This window comes from Crocuta crocuta, unplaced genomic scaffold (genome assembly GCF_008692635.1).
Source record: "Crocuta crocuta isolate KB4526 unplaced genomic scaffold, BGI_CrCroc_1.0 scaffold130, whole genome shotgun sequence".
NCBI lineage: Eukaryota > Metazoa > Chordata > Mammalia > Carnivora > Hyaenidae > Crocuta > Crocuta crocuta.
The window spans coordinates 6624804-6651715 of record NW_027527920.1 but is presented as its reverse complement, the minus strand read 5'-3'; the positions used below and the strand labels follow the sequence as shown (position 1 = coordinate 6651715).

The following is a 26912-nucleotide window of genomic DNA, read 5'->3' as shown; positions in this document are numbered from 1 at the left end:
ATCAATACATTATGGTAATATTTCAAGTAAGAATTTGCTGAATCTAAGTATTTCAACACCATCTCCTTTCAGGGAAAAAATAGTTTTAAAGTGGCAGGACTTCTTTCTGCTATTTTATTTTCGTAAAAATGCTTACTTTATAAAGAAATTTAAAGGCCCCAAGCAGAAGTGATTGTGAAGAGATATACATGAGCATGAGCACACATGTTTTTATAGGGTGCAGGAGATCTAGTTTTCCTTTGGAATCTAGTCTCTGGCTGCATTAGGAGTGGACAGCATCTGGGTTTGACTTCATCATGTAGCATGCCACTTGGGGACTGACGTGTCTACTTCTGGGTACTGAGTTTTCACACAGAGACATGGACAGTTCAGAGACCACCCAGAGAAGCATGGGGAGAATAACAAGGAGGTCCCAGGAATTGGGCCTCTCCAGTTCTCCTTTACACATTCGCCAAACAGTCTCATTGTGAGTGCCTGCTGTGTGGATGGCACCCTGCCGGCTGTTGGGGATGGACCTGGCTCTCACTGGACTGTGTCCAGATAGATGAAGTAAGGATGGGACTTCCCACTCTAGGGCGCATGTCTGTATGTGTAGTACGCGGGCCCTGGGTTGGGGCCTGAGGAAGGGATGGTGAGTTTTAGCCCTTTCCTTGGGAAGAGCCAGTAAAGGCCTCATGGAAGAACTGATATTTGAGTTGAGAAGTGGTTGAAGGAATTGGCCAGAGTTTATCTGAAGATGAGAAGATTAAGGATCTCCATGACTTCTTAAAAAGTCAGAAAAGCATTCCTGTCGCTAGAAGAACAGGTTTGTTCTGTGTGCTTCTGAAGGCTAGACTTAGACTGCTCCTCTGAAGTGTCTCTCGACAGCCTGCCTTCAGTTAGAGTGAGTGATACACTCTTCCTCACGTTCTTCCCACGGGATGGTCCTCCCTGGAGGAGAACTGTGTCCAGTCAGTCCGGGTGGGCATCCTCAGGGCCAGGCGCTGCATCTCACCTACTGTAGCAACTGGGGCGGCAATTCAGGAATTAACCTGCAGAGGCAGATTCTTCACAGGCTGAGGAGGCACACAGAGTGTTGTCTGTTAGGCACAACAGCATGGCTGGTGCTCAGAACCACTGAGAAAAGAATTCTCACTTAGACCTGGTTATGTTGACTGCAGAGGTCACTCCTGAGGCTGATGTTCCAGAATTAATTCAGCATCCAGCTACTGTAAAAATATTATGTCACATTTTACTTGGCTTTGTTCTTTAAAATTTTATCTTGTTTATTCATTTATTCATTGAATAAATACAGTCGACCCTTGAACAACACAGGTTTGAATTGCATGGACCGACTTATATGTGGATTTTTTTCAGCAAACACAGTATAGCACTATAAATGTATTTTCTCTTATGATTTTCTTAATAACATTTTCTTTTTACAGTATATAATATTTGTGATGTACAAAATGTGTTCATTGACTTTATGTTATCCATGAGGCTTCCAGTGAATAGTAGGCTCTCAGTAGTTAAGGTTTTTTTTTTTTCTCTGTTTTTATTAAGCCTCTTTGGTTTTTGGGTTTTTTTTTCAGTAGTTAAGTTTTTAGGGAGTCAAAAGTTACGTGCCGATTTTCGACTATACGGCAGCCGTTGCCCCAACCCCCATCTTGTTCTGGGGTCTGCTGTTCTTATCGTCACTCTCTGCCAAGGAGGTGTATTTGTGATCTAGTAGTCAATAACACTGGTTCCCTAAGCTCCTGGAATTCACACTAGTGGGGCAAACAGACAGTAATCAAGGAAATAAATACTGAAGTAAGATGATACCAGATATCAGACCTTGCAAGTGCTATAAAGAATGTAAAATAGTTGCTCAGCAAGGCTTCTCTGAAGACGTGATATTTGAGCTCATACCTAAAGGACATCAAGGAGCCAGTCATGGGAAGCCCTGGGAGAAGAACCTTCCAGGCAGAAGGAACCACTCTGGCAAAAGCCTGAAGATGGGCAGCACTGTATTGTGTCCAGGCCAGTGTGGCTATAACAGACTGAGCCCGGGGGAGAGCAGAGAGATGGGCAGAGGCCTCATCATGCTGGATCTGTCAGACCTTGCTGAGTCCTTCCTAAGAAGGTTACCCCCTTTTCAGCAGTGAGAAAGATACAGCTTACAAGAATTAAGGGGCATGCCCAAGGTTCAAATCAAGATTAGAACTCAGTATCAAAGCGTTGAGTCATACACGTTAAATAGGTACAAGTATTAGAAAACCAGAACTCAGGGGTTCTGATGCTTAGATCAGTACTTGGGACCGCTACTCAAGCCAGGGTTTTCTATTGACATTCCCTCTCTGGGTTTCCTCATCTTTAACCAAAAGTAATTTTGGATATAAGATATAAAAAATTTTTTTTATGTCTATTTATTTGTGAGAGACAGAGAGAGACAGAGCATGAGCAGGGAAGGGGCAGAAAGAGAGGGAGACACAGAATCCCAAGCAGGCTCCAGGCTCTGAGCTGTCAGCACAGAGCCCGAAGCGGGCCTTGAACCCACACTGCAAGATCATGACCTGAGCTGAAATGAGACACTTAACTGACTCAGCCACCCAGGTGCCCCAAGATATAAATATATAATTCTGAAAGTCAGTATTGTACCATCTCTAGTTAATTTTAGAAGCTTTTTAATAGACGTGAAAATAACCATTTCTTGGCAGACAGTTATTGCAACATCTTGTTATTTTATCTTTTGAGTCTCTTTCCTTATCAAAAACTTAGAACTTAATAATTAAATCCCTAGATTAATTAGATGGTTATGCTCATGGAAGTGGTGTATTTCTTAACTTATAAGACAGATTAAATTTTTTTCTTTTCCTTTTTTTTTTTAGGTATTTTACAATCTCCACTGTATTAGAAAAATGTAGTCTCTTGGTTGGCATATAGCACAAGCAAATATTTGTATACCGTAGCATCTAGGGTATTTACTTAAATTGCTTTTTTGGAAAATAATTCACTGGGAAGTCCAAAAGGCATTTAGTGTGTATAACTTTCTGCCACAGTTTTTTTTTTTTTTTCCATTGCTCTATCATCGGTTGCCTAGATATAAGAGACCATGTTTCTGTTAAATTGCCACCTTACTGGAGTGAAATATGTTTCGGTACTGATTTGTGCACCACCTCTAAGCTGGAGGAGCAGATGATGAAATTAAAGGGGAACTAGCAATAGATACTTAGGTTGTGGGAATTAAGCATAAAATTTCTTTAAACATTGTAATTTGTTTTTCAAGTGTGACTTTTATTCTATTATCCTCTTGACCGTAAAATTTCAATACTTTTCCTGGTCAGCATTACAAACAAAAGAAAGAAAAAGAATGTTCAATATTATTGCTAAAAAGTAGAGTTCATGGTTTTTTGTTTGGTGAATTCAAATAATGAAGTGAAAAATGTTCAGACAAAATTAGAACTTGCTTTAGGGCACAATCAATATGGCATTTTAACAAGCTTAGTGTATTTAGAAAATACATACTGTATAAGGTTCTCAAACATTCTGATTCTATTACGACTGCTAACTATAGCAGCAAATGTAACAATATACTTAGTCAATAAACATAAAACTCTGATTAAATCATAATTAAATTTTTAGAAAAGTTATCTAAAAACTATGAGTAAAATATATTTTTACATTGTCTCAGCAACAAAATGTATAGCCAGTGAAACTTTAGAGTGGCAGAGAAAAGCGCATATGGGATTAAATTACAGAATGAATTTTTACCACAAACACATGTACGAAGTTAAGTTTCTGTACACCATTTATTTTCCCTTTTAACGTTTTTTGAAGGTAATTCCTAGTGAGTTGTGGCAGGTATGAGAGCTGGGGTAACTGACAATAAGGGCAAATGAGAAATTACCCTGGAGGCCCAAGGGGAAGGTTTCAAGGCCCTGCCTGCCTCCATTCTACCCAAAGCACAGGCAGTGCTCAGGGTCCTAGTGGTCACATTTCTGCTTGTCCCCAGCAGCAAATGAAATATAGCTGGAGAGAGTGGGCATCCTTGTCCTTGTTTGACCCTGTGAAGAGACCGAAACCCCAAAGGTAGTGGATTTCCCTGAGGATTCAAACCAAGACAGGGATAGAACCACCACTGAAACTCATACTTTCTTTTATCCCTTCACAGTGCCCTTCCTGGCGCTGGTGAATAATTACATTTGGTTCCGTGAGGAACTAAGTACGTGCAACCCTAAGAAGTTCTGTCGGCCTGTTCAACCAAATGTCCTACAGTTGTACTTTTTATTTCATTTTTATCTTTTTTATCAGGCACTTGTACCTGTTCAGGTGACCCATATGAACAAACACTGTCTTCTTTCTTCCCTCTTTCCCTAGAACTTGTTAGCTTGGAAGTAATGGTGATTAACCCATTGCGAAAAATGTTAATGCCTTCCAAAATGCGAGTCACTTCAGCATGTGATTCTCCAGAAATTAGGTCTTTGGGTTTTTCCCTTGTCCGTGACTTTATGAGTGCTTCTGTGTGTGTGTTAAAATCATTTTTTGGGATCACCTGGGTGTTTCAGTCAGTTAAGCATCTGACTCTTGATCTCAACTCCAGTCATGATCTCACTGTTCATGAGTCCAAGCCCTGCATCGTGCTCTGTGCTGATAGCACAGAGCCTACATTGGATTCTCTCCCTCCCTCCATCCCTCTCTCTCTCACTGTCTCAAAAATAAATAAATGAACATTAAAAAAAAAAGTAGAGTGCCTAGGTGGCTCAGTCGGTTAAGTGACTCCTAATTTCAGCTCATGTTGAGCTTTACACAACAGTGTGGAGCCTGCTTGGGATTCTCTCTCTCCCTCTCTCTGCCCCTCCCCTGCTCACACTCTCTCTTTCTCTCAAAATAAATAAACATTAAAAAAATGTTTAAATAAATCATTTTTGGAATCTTGTTGCTGTTTTTGGCTGATGGTCTTTATAAGGAGGTTGATTTTTCTCCTCCCACACGGACTCCTCTTCCTTTATCTCCCCCTTTTAAAAAAAATTTTTTTTAACATTTATTTTTGAGAGAGAGAGAGACAGAGTGCAAGTGGGGTAGTGGCAGAGAGAGAGGGAGACACAGAATCTGAAGGAGGCTCCAGGTTCTGAGCTGTCAGCACAGAGCTGAACATGGGGCTCAACCCCACGAACAGTGAGATCATGACCTGAGCTGAAGTCGGACGCTCAACCTGCTGAGCCACCCAGGCGCTCCATCCCTTTCTCCTCCCCTTAATCATTAAAGATATATGTGACATCTTTAAACCTTAGTCTTCGGAATGGAAGCAACACAATGTTGCTTCATGTTTGAAGAGCATGATCTAATACAGTTGATATATTTTTGGAAGCAGCTAGCTCAGAGTGTGGCCGAATTGAATTTGGGCTCCAAATGCTTTTTCTTCTTTTGTCCAAAATGTAGTTCCTCAACCCAGGCACAGCCACGTGCAGGCAGATCACTCAGATCACTCAGATTCCTTCTTGTTGTGGGTTTAAAGATGACTGTCTGTAACAACTGTTTTAGCAACTGAGTGTTACTCAGTTTTTACATGAAAGGAAAAGTCCTTTCTGGCTTGTTTTGACCTAGTCATGATACTAGCCCGTTTCATGAAGTCTGGTACGCACAAAAGTGCACAAAATGAAGATAAAGTGCCTCTCTCCAGGCTGACAAAAGCCATTCCTTTGCAGAATGGTAGCTGCAGCGAAAGTAAATAAATGAATGGACAGCAATCACAGCCTAGTTGATGAAACTGTTCAATTAAAGCACAGGCATTTACATGGTGTAATTTCCCTAAATTGCCAATGAGCCCCTTTAGACACAACCAGTGTTCAAATTGATTTCAGCATTGATTTTGGCTGAAGCTGATAAATTTCTGCTTGTTAGTTAAAGTAATTTTGCAGAAGACTTTGTACTGCAGTATTGAAGTGTTCATTTAGCTGATGGTTAAAAGAGGAGTTATTTACAGAGGCCTCTACTGTTGTTCTGAGATGGGACAATTCCCCAATCATCTTTTACTTTTAATTTTTTAGGCTTCAGTATACCAATCAATAGGTGATTGAAACTGATTAAAACCTATCCAACCAGCTGCCTATGGCAGTTTAATTAGAAGCTGGATGATTCTTAAATTAAAGTTGTCTTGTTTTCATTGCATAGCCATCTTCCAGAAGAGTAAGAGACTAACAGTGCTGAAAACTTAAAGTCTCGCTCTGTTGAGGTATCTCACAAATGCTCGGTCACATGATAGCTCTTCCTAAGGCAACTCAAAAATGTATTCCAAGGCTTTGGCCTTTATAGAGATTACAAGTAATAATATACGTACTTGTCAGTGAAGGACTTTTGTTTTTCAGCCAAAGGGATGACCTGTAATGTAATGAGGTACGTGAAACAATGGCTATTGGTGATATAGATCTTATTTCATAAGCAAGATGAACACTTGAGCTGAGTGGTTAAATTCTTCCATACAGGAGAAAACCAGCAGTCATGATATATTATGCATCTCTGTGTTAAAAACCATCAACTTTGAATTTGTATTTTTACTTTGGAGGTCTTGATTAAAAATCAATCTGCAGTAAAAAAAAAACAAATGTTACATAAGTTCATGTTGACTTTTCAACAACATTGTGGACAGGGTTATAGAAGAGAGATTTTTGCTTCGGAAAGATTCCCCATTCTCATTTTTCTCTAGTGTGGGACAATTTCTTGAGTTTTTAATGGAAATGGGTTAATATTTCTGTCATAGGGGACATATTACATCTGGTACTATAGGGAAGAAAGGAATAAATGGCTCACTCTTCAGAGGTGCATTTACTCTTTGACCCACTAGGGTCCTATTTAGTGTTCTAGGAGAGGTAATTTAGTAAATAGTACCCCAGTGGCCTGAAAAAGTTAATGCAACCCTGAAAAGTGAGTCATTCAATCGATTTTCCCTATTGCTTTTTAAAAATCAGCACGGACCATATCCAGGAACCTTGAAGACAGCTTGAGTTAGAGGACCTACAAGCAACCAGTTTACGTTCACACAGGCTTACACGTTGGAGTTGGCTTCAAAGGACAGGAATCCACATCCCACAGCAGGGCTTGTCAGATCAGAATCTTAACCTTGTCAAGCTTTGGTTTTCTTACCTATAAAGTAAAAAATAATAAGAATAAGAAAGTTTTGTGCAAATCAAATAGCTTCTCTCTATAAAAATACAGACTATAAAAAAAACAATAGAACATTAGTAACTAGTTTATGGAGGTTTTCTGAAATAGCCATTTTTGTATCTGATTTTGGAAAGTGATTTATTGTTAGCTTTCTCCAAAGGGGCTGGAAGCAGGTACCTCATTGTAATCAAATCATTTCAGGAGAGAAATTTCCCAGGTAGTTAATCCTCAGGGTATTCCTATTTTTCCCCACATGAATTGCCTAAATCCTCTGTTTCTCTCATTCTCATCATTCTGCTTTATATTTCGTGCCTCATCTGTTTTGTCCACATTTTTTCCAAACCTTTGATCAAGAGATCACTGTAACTGTAGCTTCCTTGATCTCCAAGGTATTTAGGCCATGTATTAAAAGACATTACTCTAGTTGATGTGGGGAGTGTTAAAGGCTTGAACCAGACCACATCAACTTATGGAAGAAATATGGAGGCAGTGGTGACAACATTAACTGAGGCAGGTATAGGAGCAAAAAGGGATATAATACCTGAGTAATTAGAAAGAATAAGAAATGACCGAATGTAGGGTCACAGTAGCTTATATCTGACTGGAACTCTTTCCAACCCTGCCAAGTTCCATATATCATAGGTTAGCAACTAGTACCCTATGGATGATCAGCATCTCGAAAGAATTGTTAATATCTGTAACCTAATAACATGTTTGATTCGATTCTTAAAACAATCTGGGGGGTTGGTTCTATTGCTTACCCATAAATTATTTTACAATCAGTAGTCAAGCATTTGTAATAGGTTTTTAGGCAGAAGGAAGGTTGGCATAGACTGCTGTTTGAACTGGTACAGTTTACATAGAAAAGCTTCTTCTTACAACTGCTGTTTACTTTGAATTTCCTATTTTAACAGCTAGAGCCTGGCTAATGTGTTTATGTATTATGGAAGGCAACAACTGTCAGTGTTGATTTCCCTGAAATTATTTGATGTTTTTTTCCTGTGGATGGCTATTTTAGTATGTGACATATTGGCAAAATCCACCCCCAAAGAAGTGTACCACGAGAAACAATCTCTCAAAGGATCAAGCAATCAAACGAAATTTTCATTAACTGAATCACAACCAATTTACATGTGGTTACTGAAAATGTGTCACTGAATTAAAAGACTGTATCCAGGGGTATTAGAAATTAGTCTCACAAGATAACAAAAGATTTTTGTTTGTGTATTTATATATATGCTCACATACATTTATGTACTAGACCTTTATAAAGGCAAAGAACTGATTTTTACTTGTTTGCTATTGGCTTCAGAATCATTCAGCCTTACAGTCTTTTGGCATAATGTAATATAATCAATGCTCAGATTCCTTATTTTATTTTATTTTATTAAAAAGATTTTTTTTTTTTTATTGAGAGAAACAGAGCACCAGTGGGGAGAGGGGCAGAGAGAGAGAATCCCAAGCAGGCTCCATGCTCAGCCCAAGCGCAACACAGGGCTTGGCTTGTTTCCACGACCATGAAATTGTGACCTGAGCCGACATCAAGAGTCGGGCACTTAACCAACTGTGCCACCCAGGTGCCCCAGACTTCTTCTTTTTAAAGAGGAGACTCAAAGGACATCTCCTCAGGTCACGTGTCTCCTTGTGGTGCCTTTAATCCTTTAAATTTATCACGTCCTGTCTTTTCTTTTTCTTTTGTGCCAAGGCTATAAAATCTTTGAGGTGGAAAAACTTCTGAGTTAGAAAAAGACTTCCATTTTTTATTCTAAATATGCATGCAAAGTTACCCTTTTTTGGTGAATAAATGAAATATATAACAAGCAAAGAAACAGCATCTCTAAGTGTGGAAACTGATTATCTTATATTGGATAAGATATATGATGTATGGAATTGGCCTTAACGGATACTAATTTTTTAAATAAAGAAATAGATTTAATAATTAAGTCTGAGGGGCACCTGGGTGGTTGTTAAGCTTCCCACTCTTGATTTTGGTTCAAGTCATGATTTTCCCGTTCGTGAGTTCAAGCCCTGCATTAGACTCTGCACTGACAGTGTGGAGCCTGCTTGGGATTTGGTCTCTTTGTCTCTCTCTCTCTCTCTCAATAAATAAACTTAAAAAAATAATAAATCTGAGTATGGCCAATTCTAACTTTTAATGCTGATGAGAATTAAGAGTTGCATAGATAATTAAAATGGATAACTAATTTTAAAAATCTCATTTTAGACAGTGGTTTATCTCCTCCCAACCATACTTTTTGTCATAATGAATTAGATCTCAGGGAAGTTTCTCTTTCACCCTGTCCCCTTTACTCTGCCTTGCCTCTGATGCACATGTTGGACACCTCTGTGGCCTTTAAAGAATAGAGAAGCAGGGAATCCAGTATATCCCAGAAGCTTTGAAATCTTTGCTTGAAAAACAGAGAACGTGATTTTATTGTTTAGAAAAGCCATTACTATCTCCGAAATGAGCGAGTAGCAGCAAATGCATTTGTAACTTTTATTTATTTAAAATAGTCTGTGCTCACTTCCTTTCTTGCCTTGTACATATCCTGTGAGAGATCCAGGGAGCCGCATAGATAAACATCACGTTCTCTCTTGCTTACCTAAATTAAGACCAGCCCTTTCTGATCACTGGTTACTTCTTAAGCTAAATCCTCACTATTGTTTTCACTGTTTTAGTGACTGGATTCTTTTCTTAGGTTTCCCATTCATTTGGAGAATTTTCCAATAATTGATAGCTCCCTATAAATAATTCACAGAGTAATTGTGTCCCTCGTTTCACTGACCTCTGCAGTATGTTATGTGAGAAGTAGACCCTGCATCAATGGTGTTCACTCCGCATGGTGTATGAAAGGCGTGCCTCTCTCCTGCACAGGACAGGGGCAGTCCAGCTCTGGTTTGGCCATTGTGATTAAAAGTTATCATATATGCAGTTACTCTTGAGATCCTTGCTCCAAGGGGCAAAAAAAAAAAGAGGAAAGGTGTTTCCCTACTCATCTTAATGACCGTTTTGCTAATGAATTGGCATTTCTAACATAATCAGTTTACTGAACCTTGAAATATTTACAGTCATATCGTAGGCCAGCCCCTTGGTTCTGCAGTTACATCCTACCTCACGATCAGTAAAGAAGCACAGATACTCCCTGTTATAAACTGTTTTCTGCTCACAATTGAAAATAATTTGATTAGAGTGTGTATAGAAGTTGATGTGCGGAATAGTTGCCTACTTTAATTGTATGAGATCGTACAAGCTTTATAAGAAAATATATGATCAGCTCTAGGTTATTTATTTTATGAACAGGAGTCAGCTGGGATGATTCATATATATATATGTTTTTTTTTGGTTCTCCTAGAACTTGAAATTCTAGGCATAAATAATGTCAGTAAACATTGTAAAATACAGATGCAGTTGGTCTTAGGCATGACATAAATTTGTGTGGGAGCCCAGATGTTGGAATGTGAACACAGGTTGTTTCTCCCTTATGTCCTGTGTGAATGTAGGGCTTCTTAACGGTTTGTTTTGAAATTTTATTTGTTCTTACACACTTTTAAAGATTCTTACAGAAATTCAGTTTATTCAACAGACTGGTATATCTTTTAACAAATTCTCATTAGGATTTAGATGAAAGTGAGCCCACCTATTTTAGTCTTTTATACATTGTTTTAGACCCTTATTTAAAATTTCAAAGACCACATAACAGAATTAATTGCATTTGTCCCCAAGTGTGGCTTTGAAACCAGTCATGTGGGTTTTGGGGTTTTTGGTTTTTTTTTCCTACCTATTCTGGGCCAGTTACTGGACTTGGCAGTGTGGGAACTAACACCAACCCTTAGGGCCGCAGGAACACCCTTCCTGGCATCTCTTACTGGCTTACTGTGTGCACTGTTTCATCTTCTTTACTGGTTTATGCTCATCTCTCTGACTTCTGAATTTGGAGAGCCTCCAGTTCAGTCCTCAGACCTCATCTCTAATTAATTCCTAAGAGAGCTTTTGTAGTTCCATGGCTTTACATATCATTCATATGTTGATGAAACCCAAAAGTATATCTCCTGTACAGTCCTTTGCGCTAAACTTCAAACTCCTATCTAATTACCAGTTGGACCTCTTTTAGACTTTTCAGAATTACCCACAATTGATCTCTTGATTTCCCCCTGGAGCTGCTCCTTCTACAGTTTTTCCAGTCTCAGTAAATGGAAACTCTCTTCTACAGGTTGCTCATGATACAAACTTTGCAGTCATTCTTGATCCTTCATTCTCCCTCAGACAGTCCGCCACATTTACCTACAAATTCTGTTGCTCTTCCTCAAAACTGCTTTAAGACAACCAACCACCTCTCACCACTCATGTATAAGCCACTATTATCTCTTGCTAGGATTATTGCAGTAGCCTCCCATTAAGTATCCCAGTCCTTATCCTTGCTTTCCCTACAATGTGTTCTCTCCATCTAGCAGCCAAAATGATCTAAAATACAAGCTCTCTCCCCTTCTGTCATGGCCTCTCAGAATAATAGAGTCCTCACCATGGCCTAAACGGTACTACACAGTCTCTCTTCCCATTACCCTTCTGACCTTGTCTCGTACAACTAGCTCTGTTGTTTATTCCACTTCCACCTCAGGGCCTCTGAACTTGCATCTCCTCTGCCATTTAGGCCATGGTGAGGACTCTAAAATTCAAATTCAACCACATAAACCACAGGGTAGGGAATCTGGTTGTTGGAATTTTAATGTATTTTTTCACCTGAATTCCACCTTCTGCATTCACACATATCCTGAAGTAACCTTATTTTAAATCATTCTCTATGTGTATGCTATCTGTACTGGAAATAGCCCAAGAGGTGACTTGAGATAGACCCAAATTTGAATCCTGTATTTGCCACTCATGAACTCTTATTACCTTGAATGAGTTTCTTGATACCTTAATATTGCAGAGTCTGTTTTTATTATTATCTTTAGGGGCTTATGATACATCATAGGGAAGTTTGACTCTAGCAATTGTCAGCACCCCCTGTTTTCCATCCTTTCTGCCTTCTCCTGACTACCCCTTTATTTATTAACTCTTAAATATTTGAGTATCTGCCATATGCTACGTGTTATGCCAGGGATTGTGTATACATTGTTGAATGAAGTAAATATGGTTTCTGCTTATAAGGAGCTAAAAAGTACAGGATTAAATAGTCTAAAGCTGACTAGATAAAGTTCCTCTGTTTGTTAATAAATATATCATAACTTTATCATCTTAACTAGAAATTTTAGGTTTCTTTTCCTCATTCATACATTATATAAATACCCTTTAATCAAAGTCTTTTGCATCTTTTTCTCCCTTTCCACATTCACAATTACTACCTGAGTTCATACCACCACTACCTGCATAGGCTGCTGTAACGGCTTTCTAAGTTCGCCTTGCTCTCTCTGGTTTCTCCTCCTTTTTAATAGTATGATGGTAATCTGCAGCCAGAGTAGAGATTTAAAAATTTTTTGAGTTTATTTATTTATTTTTGAGAGTGACAGAGACAGCATGAGTTGGGCAGAAGCAGAGAGAGAGAGAAGAATCCCAAGCAAGCTCTGCGTCAGCCTGACATGGGGCTCAAACCCACGAAACCATGAGATCATGACCTGAGCAGAAACCAAGAGTTGGATGCTTAACCAACTGAGCCACCCAGGCGCCCCCAGACTAAGGATTTTATGGGGCACCTGGGTGGCTTAGTCGGTTAAGTGTTTGTCTTCGGCTCAGGTCCTGATCCCGTGATTTGTGGGTTCAAGCCCCACATCTGGCTCTGTGCTGACAGCTGGGAGCTTGGAGCCTGCTTCAGCCTCTCTCCCTCTGGCAACAGGGAGCCTGTCTCCCTATCTGCACCTCTCTGCTCACGCTGTCTCTCTTTGTCTCTCAAAAATAAATAAATGTTTAAAAATATTTTTAAAATTAAGGTCTGACCATATCACTATTTTATCCAGAAACCTTCAGTAGCTTTGTATTGGCCAGCAAATAGGGTACAGCAAACATTAAACAACAGAACCAAAAGCTGAAAAATAATGATAACCTTTTTACTAAAATTTTTTAGTATTTATTTTTGAGAAAGAGAGACACACACACACAGAGTGTGAGTGGGAGGGTCAGAGAGAGAGGGAGACACAGAATCCAAAGCAGGCTCCAGGCTCTGAGCTGTCAGCACAGAGCCTGATGCGGGGCTCGAACCCACGAACTGTGAGATCATGACCTGAGCTGAAGTCAGCCACTTAGCCGACTGAGCCGCCCAGGCGCCCCCAGACCATGATATCCTTAAAAGACTATGAGAAAATATTTGTTTCTGTTAAACTGCCATTTAAGAGTGAGGGTAAAATAAATATATCTTCAGAAATGAATAAAAAGGATGTGTGTGTAGGCAGAGAGAAGAAAGATAAATGGAGGGAGGAGAAAGGGTTAGTTTATTACTGAGGGAAGTACTTTAGGTAGAAAGAAATTGAAGCCAATTGAATCCAGAAAGGAATAAAATGAAAGAAGGAATGCTGACTATTTAGATAAACTTAATTATATAAAACAACAATAGTAGTGATAAGTTCAGGGACATCAAAATGAAATCAAACAAAAAGACTGGACAAAATAAGGTGAGAAGGGCTGATTGGAATTAAAATATTCTAAGATTTTTATATTGTTTAAGAGAATGATAAAGATAGCAATTAACTCAGTATTTTGTTAAATCAGATATGATTATTAAAAATTGTATAAGTAATAACTAAAAGCAAAGAATGGATATATAACTTCAAAACAAATAGAAGGAAGAAAGGGATAATAATCCAATATAGTAGAGAGAGAGATATAAACTAAATGAATTGGTGGTAGGAATAAATACATCAGTAATTATAGCAAATATAAACAGACCGTAAATATCAGAAATTACAATAAATATATTGCCAATTAATAGATTGCTTAGATTGAACTTTTAGAAATAAAGCTTTGTGCTATTTTAGACTATTTTAGGATACATTCCTAAAACATAAAGAGAGAGAAAGATTGGGTGGCTGAGTCAGTTGAGCATTTGACTTCTGATTTTGGCTGAGGTCATGATCCCAGGTCATGGGATCAAGTCCCATGTTGGGCTCCACGCTGAGCGTAGATCCTGCTTAGGATTCTCTGTCTCCCTCTGCCCCTCTCCCTTGCTCATCTGTGCTCTCTCTCTAAAAACAAACAAACAAATAAGTAAATTTAAAGGCAGAGAAAGGTTGAAAGGAAAAGATGGGGAGAAGATACCAGGAAAAACTAATCAAAAGAAGGCTGTCGTTATATTAATAGAAGAGAAAAAAACAAAAAGATTTTAAGGCAAAAAGTGTTATTGGAGATAGAAAGAACTACTATATGATGATAGAAGAAAAGTACTGTGATTACATAATAGCCCTAAACTTACATGTAACTAATAACATAACCTTATAGTACATAAAGCACACATTTTCAGAATTACAAGGAAAATTTGGTAAATTCAGTCGTAGTGGGGTAATGCCTCTCGATATTCAGTAGATTAATCAGAGCAAAATTAGTAAGGAGATTTTAACATCACAATTAACATGCTAGTCATATGGTCATGTATACAACTCTTCATCAGTCAGGGCGCCTGAGTCGCTCAGTTGGTTAAACGTCCGACTCTTGATTTCAGCTCAGGTCATGATCTCACAGTTTGTGAGTTTGAACCCCACGTTGGGCTCTGCACTGGCAACATGGACCCTGCTTATTTCTCTCTCTCCTTCTCTCTCTACCCCTCTCCTGCTCTTGCATGCATGCAACATAAATAAATAAACTTTTTTTTTAAAAAAACCTTTTCATCAGTCAAATGAGAATATACATTATTTTCAGGTACAGAAAATTTAGTTTTTAAAAACCATACCTAAGACACAAGGCAAGCCTCAGTAAAGTTTGTAACATACAGATCACTTTTTCTGACTATAGTAGTTAGCTTAGAAATCATTAATAATTCGCCCCTGGCTGGCTGAGTCAGTTTTAGCAGGTTTTATTCTTAAAACACCTAGCTACCCTGAAAACTTCCTAGGTTCCTGACATTTAATGCATGCTTACTATGCGCCAGCCCTTGTCCTCAGTGCTTTATCTGCATTGATCTCCTTGAATCCTCACAACTCTGGAGGGAGGGACCGCTTTCTGCTTTCCAGACTTGAGACACAGTGAGGTTTTCAAACAGTTCAGATTCACATTTAGAAGTGGCAGAGCTGGAACTTGCCAAACAATGAAACTGGACCCTTCTCTTTGACCACACACACACACACACACACACACACACACACACACACCCCTAAAAATGGATTAAAAACCTAAAATCCTTGAAGAACACAGGCAGTAATTTCTAACATTGGCTGTAGCAGCATTTTTCTAGATATATCTCCTGAAGCAAGGGAAACAAAAGCAAAAATAAACTATTGGGAGTACATCAAAATAAAAAAGTTTCTGCACAGCAAAGGAAACAATCAACAAAACTAAGAAGCAACCTACAGCACGGGAGAAGATATTTGTAAATGACATATCTGATAACGGGTTAGTATCCAAAATATATAAAGAACGTATACAGATCAACACCCCCAAAAACAAATAATCCAATTTAAAAATGGGCAGAAGACATGAACAGACATTTCACCAAAGAAGACATCCAGATGGCCAACAGACATATGAAAAGATGTTAAAAAAAAAAGTTCAGCATCACTCACCATCAGGGAAGTGCAAATCAAAATCACAATGAACCATCACTTCATGCCTGCCAGAATGGACAAAATTAACAACACCAGGGACAACACATTTTGACAAGGATGTGGAGCAAAAGAAACCCTCTTGCACTGTCACTGTCAGTGGGTATGCAAACTGGTGTGGCTATGGTGTGAGACAGTACAGAGGTTCCTTGAAAGGTTAAAAATAGAACTACCCTACAATCCAGCAGTTACACTACTAGGTATCTACCAAAAGAATACAAAAATACTAATCCAAAGGGATACATACATCTGGTGTTTATAGCAGTCTTATTAATACTTATATAATACAGTAGCCAAATTATGGAAACACACCAAGTGTTCAATGATTAATGAATGCATAAAGAAGATAGTGTACACCCACACCGTAGAACATTCAGCCATAAAGAATGAAATTTTGCCATTTGCAACAGTATGGATGGAGCTAGAGAGTATAATGCTAAGTGAAATAAGTCAGAGAAGGACAGATAGCTTGTGATTTCACTCATATGTAGGATTTAAAACAAAACAAAGGATCAAAGGGAAAAAAGATAGAGGCAAACCAAGAAACAGACTCTTAACTATAGACAACAAACTGATGGTTACCAGAGGGGAAGTGGGTACAGGGATTAAGGAGTGTACTTGTTGTGATGAGCACCAGGTGTTGTATGGGAGTGTTGAATCACTATATTGTACACCTGAAACGAATATGACACTGTATACTAACTAGAATTTAAATAAAAACTTAAAAAAAAAAAAAAAAGCAGCAGAGCTGGAATCAAAACCTGGTGACTAAGAGCCTACACCTTTGCTCTTCTCCCTCCCATGGTAGATTGACAGCGCTTGCAGAATGCTGCTTTGCCTGGAAACATTCAAATGTGGTGGTCCGTAGCCTGACTGAAATAGGTAGCATCTTTGTAAGTTTTTGAATTATGAGTTTCCCTGCCCTAGAATGCAGTTAAGAAAACTTAAACATCACCACATATTCCTTTTAGATCCTAAAATAGGTGTATTCTGCTACGGTTCCAGCCTTGGTCTTGCCATTGATTAAGTTTGGACAAGATTTTTCACCCTCGCTTTTGGGTGTAGCCAACGTAAAGGGAAAAGATTAAATTAGACAATTCTTTATAATACCTACTAGCTCAGTAAATTATCTGATTCTGTACCAAAATTAAAAGCTGATGCCAACTTTTTGTCTAGTCACTTAAAACCTATTGTCCCAAATGAAAAAAAAGAGTACGAAAATACAGATAGTAAGTGTTCCCCTCCTTTACTCATCTCCTTGTTACTTTAAATACTCAGAAAATTTATACTAGGCTACTAGTTGGTGCCTTACAAAAGTGTAGATGCTGTTGTGTGCTCAATTTTAAGGAAGGGCTGGGACTATTCCCAGAAGGTCTGTGCTGGTCACCAGCAAAGTGGAAAACACTCAAGGACTCAGCACTAAAAATATAACATAGAAACGTTTCCTTCATGCACTCATTGGAACAGGTAATTACTGTAGCAAAAATAAACTAATTTGAAGTGTTAGCTGTTAATTAAAACAATGCAGAGGTGTGTAGATGTCTTTTGGTGTAACCAGAGCCTCCATTCAAACTTCATTAATCACTTTATAGTTAATGTGTTGGGGAAGGTCAAGACATATGAGATGCAGTATCCATTGAAAGTAAACAAATTCCTTTTCTCCAGGTAGAATGCCATTTGCAAAGTTAAGGGACACGTTCAACTCATGACTGGCCTTGCCTTTGTCATCCACTTCTCCCTGATGATTAAATGTTAAACTGGTACTGTCATTGCACTGTAAACCAAACCTCCCAACATCTTTATTGCTCGGAATTGAACCCAAACTTCCACGGATGAATTAGCATGCGTCATAATTAAATCATCAAGCCTTCCCCTTTTAATTCACTTGGAAATAGGAGACCTTTCTTTTGGAAAAGACATCAGCCTTCTTGACAAGCTAATTAAGTTGCCTAACTGTCCGGTATGGATACACATTAGTGGTATCTTCTGGTCGTCTCCTTATCACTGCTGTTGGTCTCCAACGTCCAGGTGTTGCTTGCTGTCCGGAGTAACACTACTGTTGTTTTTGCAACTTTTGAATCCTTGTGTATGCATTCACCTGTTCTGTCTTCATGTTTCAGTCCTTGGTCAGGAATTCTAATACACAGCAATTCTGAAAGTTGAAATTGGAAGAATTTCTGGTATACAGGGGGAAAAATAATATATCACTAAATCTTACATATTATATTACCTGTATTTGCACAGAGTAAGGTTATTAACTTGCTTCACATCACTTTTCAGATTAGCTTAGTCTAACAACTTCTCTGTCAGGCAGTGACAAAACTACAGTGTTAATCTTTGTATACCAGTATATTGTATGAGTTCAGGTCTGTCATGAGTCAAATCATGACCTGAAATGTAGTTTCACATTCTAAAAATCTTATATTAATAGATAATAAACTAAATGATAATCTGTTCTAAAACCCATGTATTATGGGGGTTCCACTTATAAAATGTATACCACTTTATACAAAGTATAAGTTTTTTAAAATTTCAGTTTTATAAATGCAATAGGATTTATATATACTAGAGAGGTTGATTTAGAGAAAGTCTTTAGACACCAACAGGTTAAAGAACTCTTCAGTAAAGTGAATAATTGCCACTTAATTTTTATAATCTTGCCTTTCTTTACATGAGATTCACTTGAGGTTCTTTACAATTAATTGGTAAACGCTAAGTTTACTTTCCATAATCCATTCAAATAGGAAAAGCAGTACAAATCTCTTATAACACTAATATACATAGATATATACATATACATATGTATGTTTTTTTCTGTTATCTGAATTTGTAACATTTTATGTGTGAAAATTTACAAACATTTGATGGTTCTTAACTATACCATTTCTATAAGTCAGTCACTTAAAAAACACTTGTCAGGGATTCCAAAAGCCCAGTAAATTTACTAAAATTTTAATTACACACTTAAAACAAGTGAATTTTACATATATAATTGCACCTCAATAAAACTGTTAAAAAATTTTTTAGAGCAACCACACAGATATTTCTGCTGAAACAACAGAAACTTATTTTAATTTGATGGTAGTGGAATATATGTTTTGTTTGTAAGAAAAGAGCATTTTTTTGTACTAAGTCATTGCCCTGTAACTATTGGGAGCCTGGTAAATATATTTAGCACCTTGACCGGTAAAGTCAGGGAATTCTTAGAAGCTTACTTCCATTCTCCCACATCTTCCTTGCCCAAACACATCTTAACACAGCTGGGCAAGAGGAAGAACAATCTGATTTTGGCTAATTTGCAAAATTCTCTACAGTGCAAGATTTTAACTCTTGCAAACTAATTATACTTTTATGGACTTGCAATAACAGTGCATGTTTATACTGTGTGGTTGTTTAGACACTTTTATATAAGACAGATTATTCCCAGATAATGGTCAGAATGTACCTTCCTTGCAGAATGTGTGTGAAAGGCCACATGTCACTTAAACACAAAAGGCCTTGATGAGAAGTAATGGTATTTTGTTTCTGCAAACCCTATTCTTTTATTCTTTTTCATAAATGAGTGTGTTTCTATTACTTGATTTAAATTGTTATTTCCCTGTATCTGATCATTTGAGCTTGTCTCTTTTCTAAAGCTTTTTTAATGTTGAGAGATGTTGGAATTAGGAAAAGATGGACCACATATTTGAGCCTGATAAGTCTGTGATTTCTTACATGAATCTATATCTTAAGCCATAGCTAATTCCATGTCTTTTGAGATTATTTTGATGAAATGTAGGGATATAGTTTATCTGTATCTGTAATTGAAGTAGACAAAAGGAAAACCCCTCACTTTATAAATGGCTCTGTACAGTGTTTAGCCGAAGACTTACAGAAGATTCCCACACACAGAGTATGGTCAGTTGTGAGGGTCTGAAGCCAGAAGACTTGGATTTGAGGTCTAGTTCTGCCACTTACTGACTCTGTGCCATTGGGAAAACTGTGTAGCCTCTCTGCCCTTTGGAGTTTTCAGTCTCTAAAAGGAGGATAATAATACCAGCATTGCCTCAGAGGGTTATTTTAAGGTAATATATAATGAATCATTGTATAAACCATGACACTCAATAGAAACTTAAGTTACTAATGTTATGAGTGTTCTTTAAAAGTATCATATATCCCATTGCTGGCAGATATGTTCTAATTTATATTTATGCCTTTAACCATTCTGTAGGTTGTTGAGTATCCCAAGTGATTTTGGTTTTCTTTTTCCTTCCCATAGAGCATATCACGTCCCAAGTGGAAAAATATTAGCTGTAAAGGTAAGTGCTGGATTTATTTTATGAAATTCATGAAATTCTTGATGCTCCCTTCTTTCTCTTCCCATGTTAGCTTTGAGTCACATTTATTGTGAAAGAGATGAAGTAGTTTAAGATTTGGATGGTAGGTTATGGAAGCTTTGGTCCTGTTGTGATATTCAGCACCTTCTCTCAGAGGATACCTTCACCAGGTCAAGCACTGTTTTCTTATCTATTGAGTTATTTGTTCCTTTAGATGTCAGAATTCTTAGATTGTTGTCAATAATGTATTTAAAGACAATCAACTTTAACTTATTCAGTCCAAGAGAGGAAAGCATCCCTATAAATCATCTGTAAAACTGAACTATTTGGCCTTACATGGGCATTATAATTTCTCATAATTTCATACATTTTGAATTACATTTAACCTTGGCTAATATTAAAATTCTTGTGCATGATTATTATTTGAGTATAGCAAGGAGCTATAAACAGCTGTTTATGAAAAGGATTAAAGGCAATTTTAAAGAAAGGACACATTTAAAACAGAGCTGATAAAGTAGAGACTTTGAATAAATGAAAACAGTAGGTGTTTTACAAATATGCTATCTACTAGACCTGACCACAAAACTGAGCTTTAGAGGGGCGCCTGGGTGGCTCAGTCAGTTAAGCGTCTGGCTTCGGCTCAGGTCATGATCTCACAGTTCGTGGGTTCAAGCCCCGCATTGGACTCTGTGCTGACAGCTAGCTCAGAGCCTGGAGCCTGTTTCCCATTCTGTGTCTCCCTCTCTCTCTGACCCTCCCTTGCTCACGCTATCTCTCTCTCTCTCTCTCTCAGAAATAAATAAAAACGGTAAAAAAAATTGTTTTTTAAGCCCTGAACTTTAGAGCAAGGACTATAGTGTTGTCACTGTATGTCCCTAGATTCAGTAAAATTTATAAAACATACTAGATGTTTAAACTGAGTTGAGTGAATCAATAAAGAGTAGGTATGAGGGGGGCCTGGGTGGCTCAGTTGGATAAGCGTCCGACTTCGGCTCAGGTCATGATCTCACGGTTTGTGGGTTCGAGCCCCATGTCGGGCTCTGTGCTGACAGCTAACTCAGAGCCTGGAGCCTGTTTCAGAGTCTGTGTCTCCCTCTCTCTCTGACCTTCCCCTGCTCATGCTGCCTCTCTCTCAGAAATAAATAAAACATTAAACATATTTTTTAAATATTACTTTTAAAAAAAAAGAGTAGGTATGATTGGGGTGCCTGGGTGGCTCAGTTGGTTAAACATTAGACTCTTGATCTGAGCTCAGGTCTTGATCCCAGGGTTGTGAGTTCAAGCCCCAGGTGAGGCTCCTCACTGGGCGCAAAGCCTACTTAAAAAAAAAAAAAAAAAAAAAAGAGTAGATATTACTGCTGTGTTGAAACTTCATGTGAGTTGAATGAACGAATGATTTAAGAGTAGATATAGTTATTCTATTTAAACTTTTAAGTTTAGCCCTGAGCTTCTTGGCTGCCAATGCAAAAACAAAACCCAAGTAACTTATTTAATAGTCATACTCTGAAAGAAAGAAATGTGCTATTTCTTCAAAACAGGCGGAATTTCTTTTATTAAATCTTAGCAGTATGTTATTTAGTTTTCAAATATTTGGAAATTTTCCAGACACCTTTACATTGTTGGTTTCTAATTTAAGTCTGTTGTGGTCAGAGAACACACTGTCTATAATTGGAATTATTTTAAGTTTATTGAGATTTGTATTATGGCCCAGAATATGAATTATCTTGGTTAAGTATTTCCTGTGCACTTGAAAAAAAGTGTATAGTTTATTGTATGGGGTGTTGTATAAATGTCAATTAGATCAAGTTGGCAGACAATGTTCAAAATTTCTGTACTTACTGCTTTTTATCTATTCTGTCAACTGTTGAAAGATGGATATGGAGGTTTCCAGCAATAAATGTGGACTTGTCTGATTTTTTCCTTGCAGTTCTTTCATTTTTTACTTCATGTTTTTTGAAAATCTATTAGGCGTATTTAGGATTGTTATGTCTTCTTGATGAATTGGCCTCTTTATTATTTCATTACAAAGTGACCCTTCTTTGGCCATGATACTATTCTTTGTTCTATTGTATGATATTACCATAGATAGCTACTGCAGTTTTATTTTGGCTAGTGTTCGCAAGATACAGCCTTTTACTTTTAACCTGTTATGTCTTTTAATTTGAGATAAATTTCTTACAGCCAGCATATAATTGGGTCTTGTATTTTAATCCATTCTCATAATTTCTACTTTTTTTTTCTTTTTTTTTTTGTTTATTTTGTTTTTCCCTCTAGTTTCTTTTATTTATTGAATACAATGTTGTTATAGTACTCTCAGAGGACTGATGGATGTGGGGGGAGGGGGGATGGGCATGGAGGAGGACACTTGTGGGGATGAGCACTGAGTGTTATGTGGAAACTAATTTGACAATAAACTATTAAAAAAAAAAGAAAGAAAAAAAATCATAATTTCTACTTTTTAATTGAGGTATTTAGACCATTAACATTCCATGCGGTTACTGCTGTGGTTGGATTCACTTCTGTCATCTTGCTCTTTTCTATCCTGTCTGTACATCTTTTTCTTTAGTGGTTGCTTCAGAATCTATAGTATACATCTTTAACTTATCATAGCCTACCTTCCAGTAATACTGTGCCACTTTATCTATAGTTTAGGACTTGATAGCGGTATACTTTCATTTCCTTCATCCTGAACTTGTTATTGTCATACATTTTACTTGCTCATATTTTATAAAAACCCCAAAGTGCATTGTTGCTGTTTTTATTTAAATAATTATTTGTCTTTTACAGACATTTCAAAAATAAGAAAAGATTTATTTTGCATTTACTCCTGTTTTTGCCAACTCTGGTGCTCTCCATTCATTTGTGTGGATCCAGACTTTCATCTGCTATCACTTTGCTTTTGTCTGAAGGACTTTCTTGTTTTACATTTCTTATAGTTCTGTGAGTTTTCTGGCAATGAATTCTTTTGGCTTTTGCATGTCTGAAAAGTGTATATTTGACTTTCATTTTTAGAAAATGTTTTCGCCAGATAGAGAATTCTAGTTGATTGCTCTTTTCTTTCAACATTTGAAAGATTTTGTTTCACAGTCTTCTGGTTTACATTCTTTCCAATGAAAAGTTTACTGTCATTTTAAATCTTTATTGTTCTGTACATCAGAACTGACTTCTTCTCTGCTGCTTTTGGGATTTTTTGTCACTAGTCTTATGCAATTTGATGATAATGAACTTTTATGTAATTTTCTTCATGATACATATACAGTAAAATCTTGGTTTGTGAGCAGAATTCATTCCGGAAACAAAGCACTTTGTATCTCAAAGTGAATTTCCCCATAAGAAATAATGGAAACTCAGATGATTCGTTCCACAACCCAAAACTATTCGTATAAGAATGATTGCAATACTGTAATATAATATAAAATAATAAAATACAAAATATAAAGAAAATGAACAAATTAACTCGCACTTACCTTTGAAAACCTTCATGGCTGGTGTGAGGGAGACACGAGAGAGGAGTGTTATTGCGTAGGACGACTTTTACTGTCACTAACGGAATCGCTGCTATCTAATGGCTCAGTGGAATCTTCTGCACAGGGGCTGTGGTATACACTCGCATGGATGTTGACTATAGCACAGTATTAATGAACTCTTGTCATAGACTGTATTTAATGTAACTGGCAATAAGGCAGCAGAGGACAGTTGTCTCTGTCTGCAGACAGCCTGACCTAGAATGGAGCAAAGCATTCCTAAGCTGACTCTTATATGGAAAAGCAAAGGACTGTTCTTTGGTGCTTTGAAGTGATAAAAAATACACTAGTGCCAGTAGTGGGCACCTTCCAGTGTTCTGAAAAATCACTGACATCTGCCAAACACTGTGGCCTGAGACCGAGCATCTGAGCATGGGAGACAATCACCCACAATCCCACAGCGAGAGAGAGAGAGAGAGAGAGAGAGAGAGAGAGAGAGAGAACGCTTTGGCTCAGTTGTGATCATCTGATGTTCGGTGTCACGTACTACTCATATTGCAAGACATCGCTTGTTTATCAAGTTAAAATTTATTAGAAATGCTTGCTCATGTTGCAGAACACTCGAAGAACAAGTTACTCGCCATCCAAGGTTTTACTGTATTTAGGATTTGTTGAGATTCTTGGCTCTGTGGATTCTTAGCCTTCATCAAGTTTGGGAAGAATTTAGCCATTATACCTCCCCTCCAACTTTGGGAACTTAAATTGTGTATGTATTAGGTTACTTGAAGTTGTCCCATATTAAAATGATGCTCTGTTGTCCGTTTACTCTTTTTTTCTCTCTAATGTTTCATTTTTGGATAGTTTCTGTTGTCAGGTACTCAAGCTCTCATCTGCGCTGTCCAATCTGCTGTTAATCTTGTCCAGTGTATTTTTCACTTCAGACATTGTACTTTTTATCCCTAGAAGTTTATGTGGGTCTTTTTTACATCTTCCATGTCTTACCATGCTCAGTTTTCCTTCTACCTTCTTGAATATATGTAATATAGTTATGGAATATGTGGAATATAACTTAATGGTTTTGTCTGTTAATTCCAGTGTATGTGTCATTTGGGGTCAGTTTTACTTTTTCTCCTCATTTTGGGTTGTATATGCTTATGTTTAAAACATCTTTTTTTTTTGAGGGGGGTACAAGTGAGAGAGAGAGAGAGAATCCCACAAGGGACAGAGAGAGAAATGGGACTCACCTGATGTGGAACTCAAACTCATGAACTGTCAGATCATCACCTGAGCTGAATTCAGATGCTTAATGACTGAGCCACCCAGGCACCCTAAAGCATCTTACCATTTTTGATTGGATGCCAGTCATGTCTCATAGACACTAGATATTTTTGCATTGCTATAAATATTCTTCAGCTTATTCTGAGGTGCTATTTAGTGACTGTGAAACAGCTTGATCCTTTTAAGACTTGCTTTATTAAGTCTTTATTAGATGGGACCAGCCCCGTGGTTAGTTGAGAACTTATTTACCCCACACAATTAAGATGACAGTCTTCTGAATACTCCACCAGCACCCTGACAATTACGAGGTTTTCCACCCTGCTTGGTGGGAGCGCAAACTCTTTCTGCCTACTGTGAAGTCTGGAGATTGTTTCTTTGGTCTTTCTGGCGGTTCTTTTCCTGGCCTCAGTGTTAGTTTCCTGATGTCCAGATGCTGATGGATCATTAATCAACTGAAGACTCCTTAGCACCTCCCTGGAGCCCTCTCCCTTTGGGGTTCTACCAGGTCACTCTAGCCACTGTGGCCTCCTCACTCCCCAGTTCCATGTCTTCAGCCTAGGGAGATGGCTGAGCTTTGCGTGGATTTCCCTCCCTACATGGGGGGTCTAGCCAGTCTCTGATCAGTAAGCTGGACAGTCATAGGACTCCTCTCCTTTGCTTTCCGTCTCTCAAGGGTCATTGTCCTGTTTTTACTGTCGTCAATGTCTGGAAGCCTGTTAATTTTTCTGGATTTGGTTTTGTTTTGGATCTCTTCCTTCCTCATCACCTCTCCAGTCCAGATGCCTGTTTTGTCTCTTGTCAGACACTAACCAGTGTTTAAACTGTTCTCACAGAAATTGAAGCTACCATTTACTGATCATTTATACTGTGCTAACATGTATGCTTTTCTCATTTAATTATTAATTAATTAATAAATGGCTTACCCGGGGCAACAGGGTGGCTCATTTGGTTGAGATCTCGTGGTTCATGGGGGTCAAGCTCTGTGTTGGGATTCTTGTTCTCTGCCCCTCCCCCATTCACAAACACGTTCTCTCTTCTCTCTCTGCCTCTCAAAATAATAAACTTTAAAAATAAATAGCTTACCTAAGGTCCCATAACTAATAAGTAATAGAACCAGGATTTGAAGTCAGGCAAGTCTTCCCCAGGTTCATGCTCCCAACCTGTGTACTGTATTGCTGTTCCCTACCCTCAGATTTGGCTTCCTAAGGCATAGTTCTGGTCTCATGTCTTCCCCTCTCAGAAGGCTCCAGAAGCTCTGTATCACTCCCAAATAAACTAAGAACTCCATGGGGTGGAACTCAAGACCATGCACAATATGTCATCAGCCTACTTTTATAGTATTGTGTATCTGAATGCCGTGCTTCTTTTAAGTTGAACTCCTTGCTTTATCTGAACCCAGGTACTTTCACACTTCAGCACTTTGATTCACATACTTTTCTCTAATTAGAGTGCCTTCACCCATATCTCTACCTATCAGAATTCTTAACACCCTTCAAGGGTCAGCTCCAAGGCCTCCCTTGGAACTTGCTCCTCTATTGAACTTGCTTAGATAAATCCTGTCACCTATGGTCTATCTACCACTCACTCACTTTGTCCTTTGAAACTCTCTAGAATTCTCTGTATGTGTCTCTTGTGGATGTTACCGCATACTGCCTTGTATTTGGCTGTTAATATATATGTGCCTTCCCTCTCTTACATTGAAAGAAATCTCTTTGTAAGTAAAGATCAGATCTTATTTATCTTCTTGTCTTACTCATTGAATCATGCCAAACTTTGCATTTGGGCCTAGACAGAGCACTACATGTAATAACTAGGTGTTCAACACATAATTTGTTAAATGACTGAAAAGGTAAATTTGGTTCTTTCATTCGTTCTTTAGTTTGTTCATTCATCTTTTGAAGTAGCATCTTGAAAGCAGATTCAGCTCACATACAGAATATCCCATAGTGTTCTTTGTATGGGCCATTGCTCTCACCCAGAGTAGTGTTTA

General features: G+C 38.0%; 1 protein-coding gene across 3 annotated transcripts in view; it reads left to right on the top strand.

Annotated features, from left to right (window-relative positions):
• MAP2K5 (mitogen-activated protein kinase kinase 5) overlaps positions 1–26912 on the top strand; it is a 266228-nt gene that overhangs the window by 62456 nt on the left and 176860 nt on the right. For all 3 annotated transcript variants that reach the window (XM_077746645.1, XM_077746636.1, XM_077746628.1), the window contains exon 9: positions 20123–20162. In XM_077746645.1, the coding sequence (XP_077602771.1) occupies positions 20123–20162 (40 nt within the window). The remainder of the gene's footprint in view (positions 1–20122; positions 20163–26912) is intronic.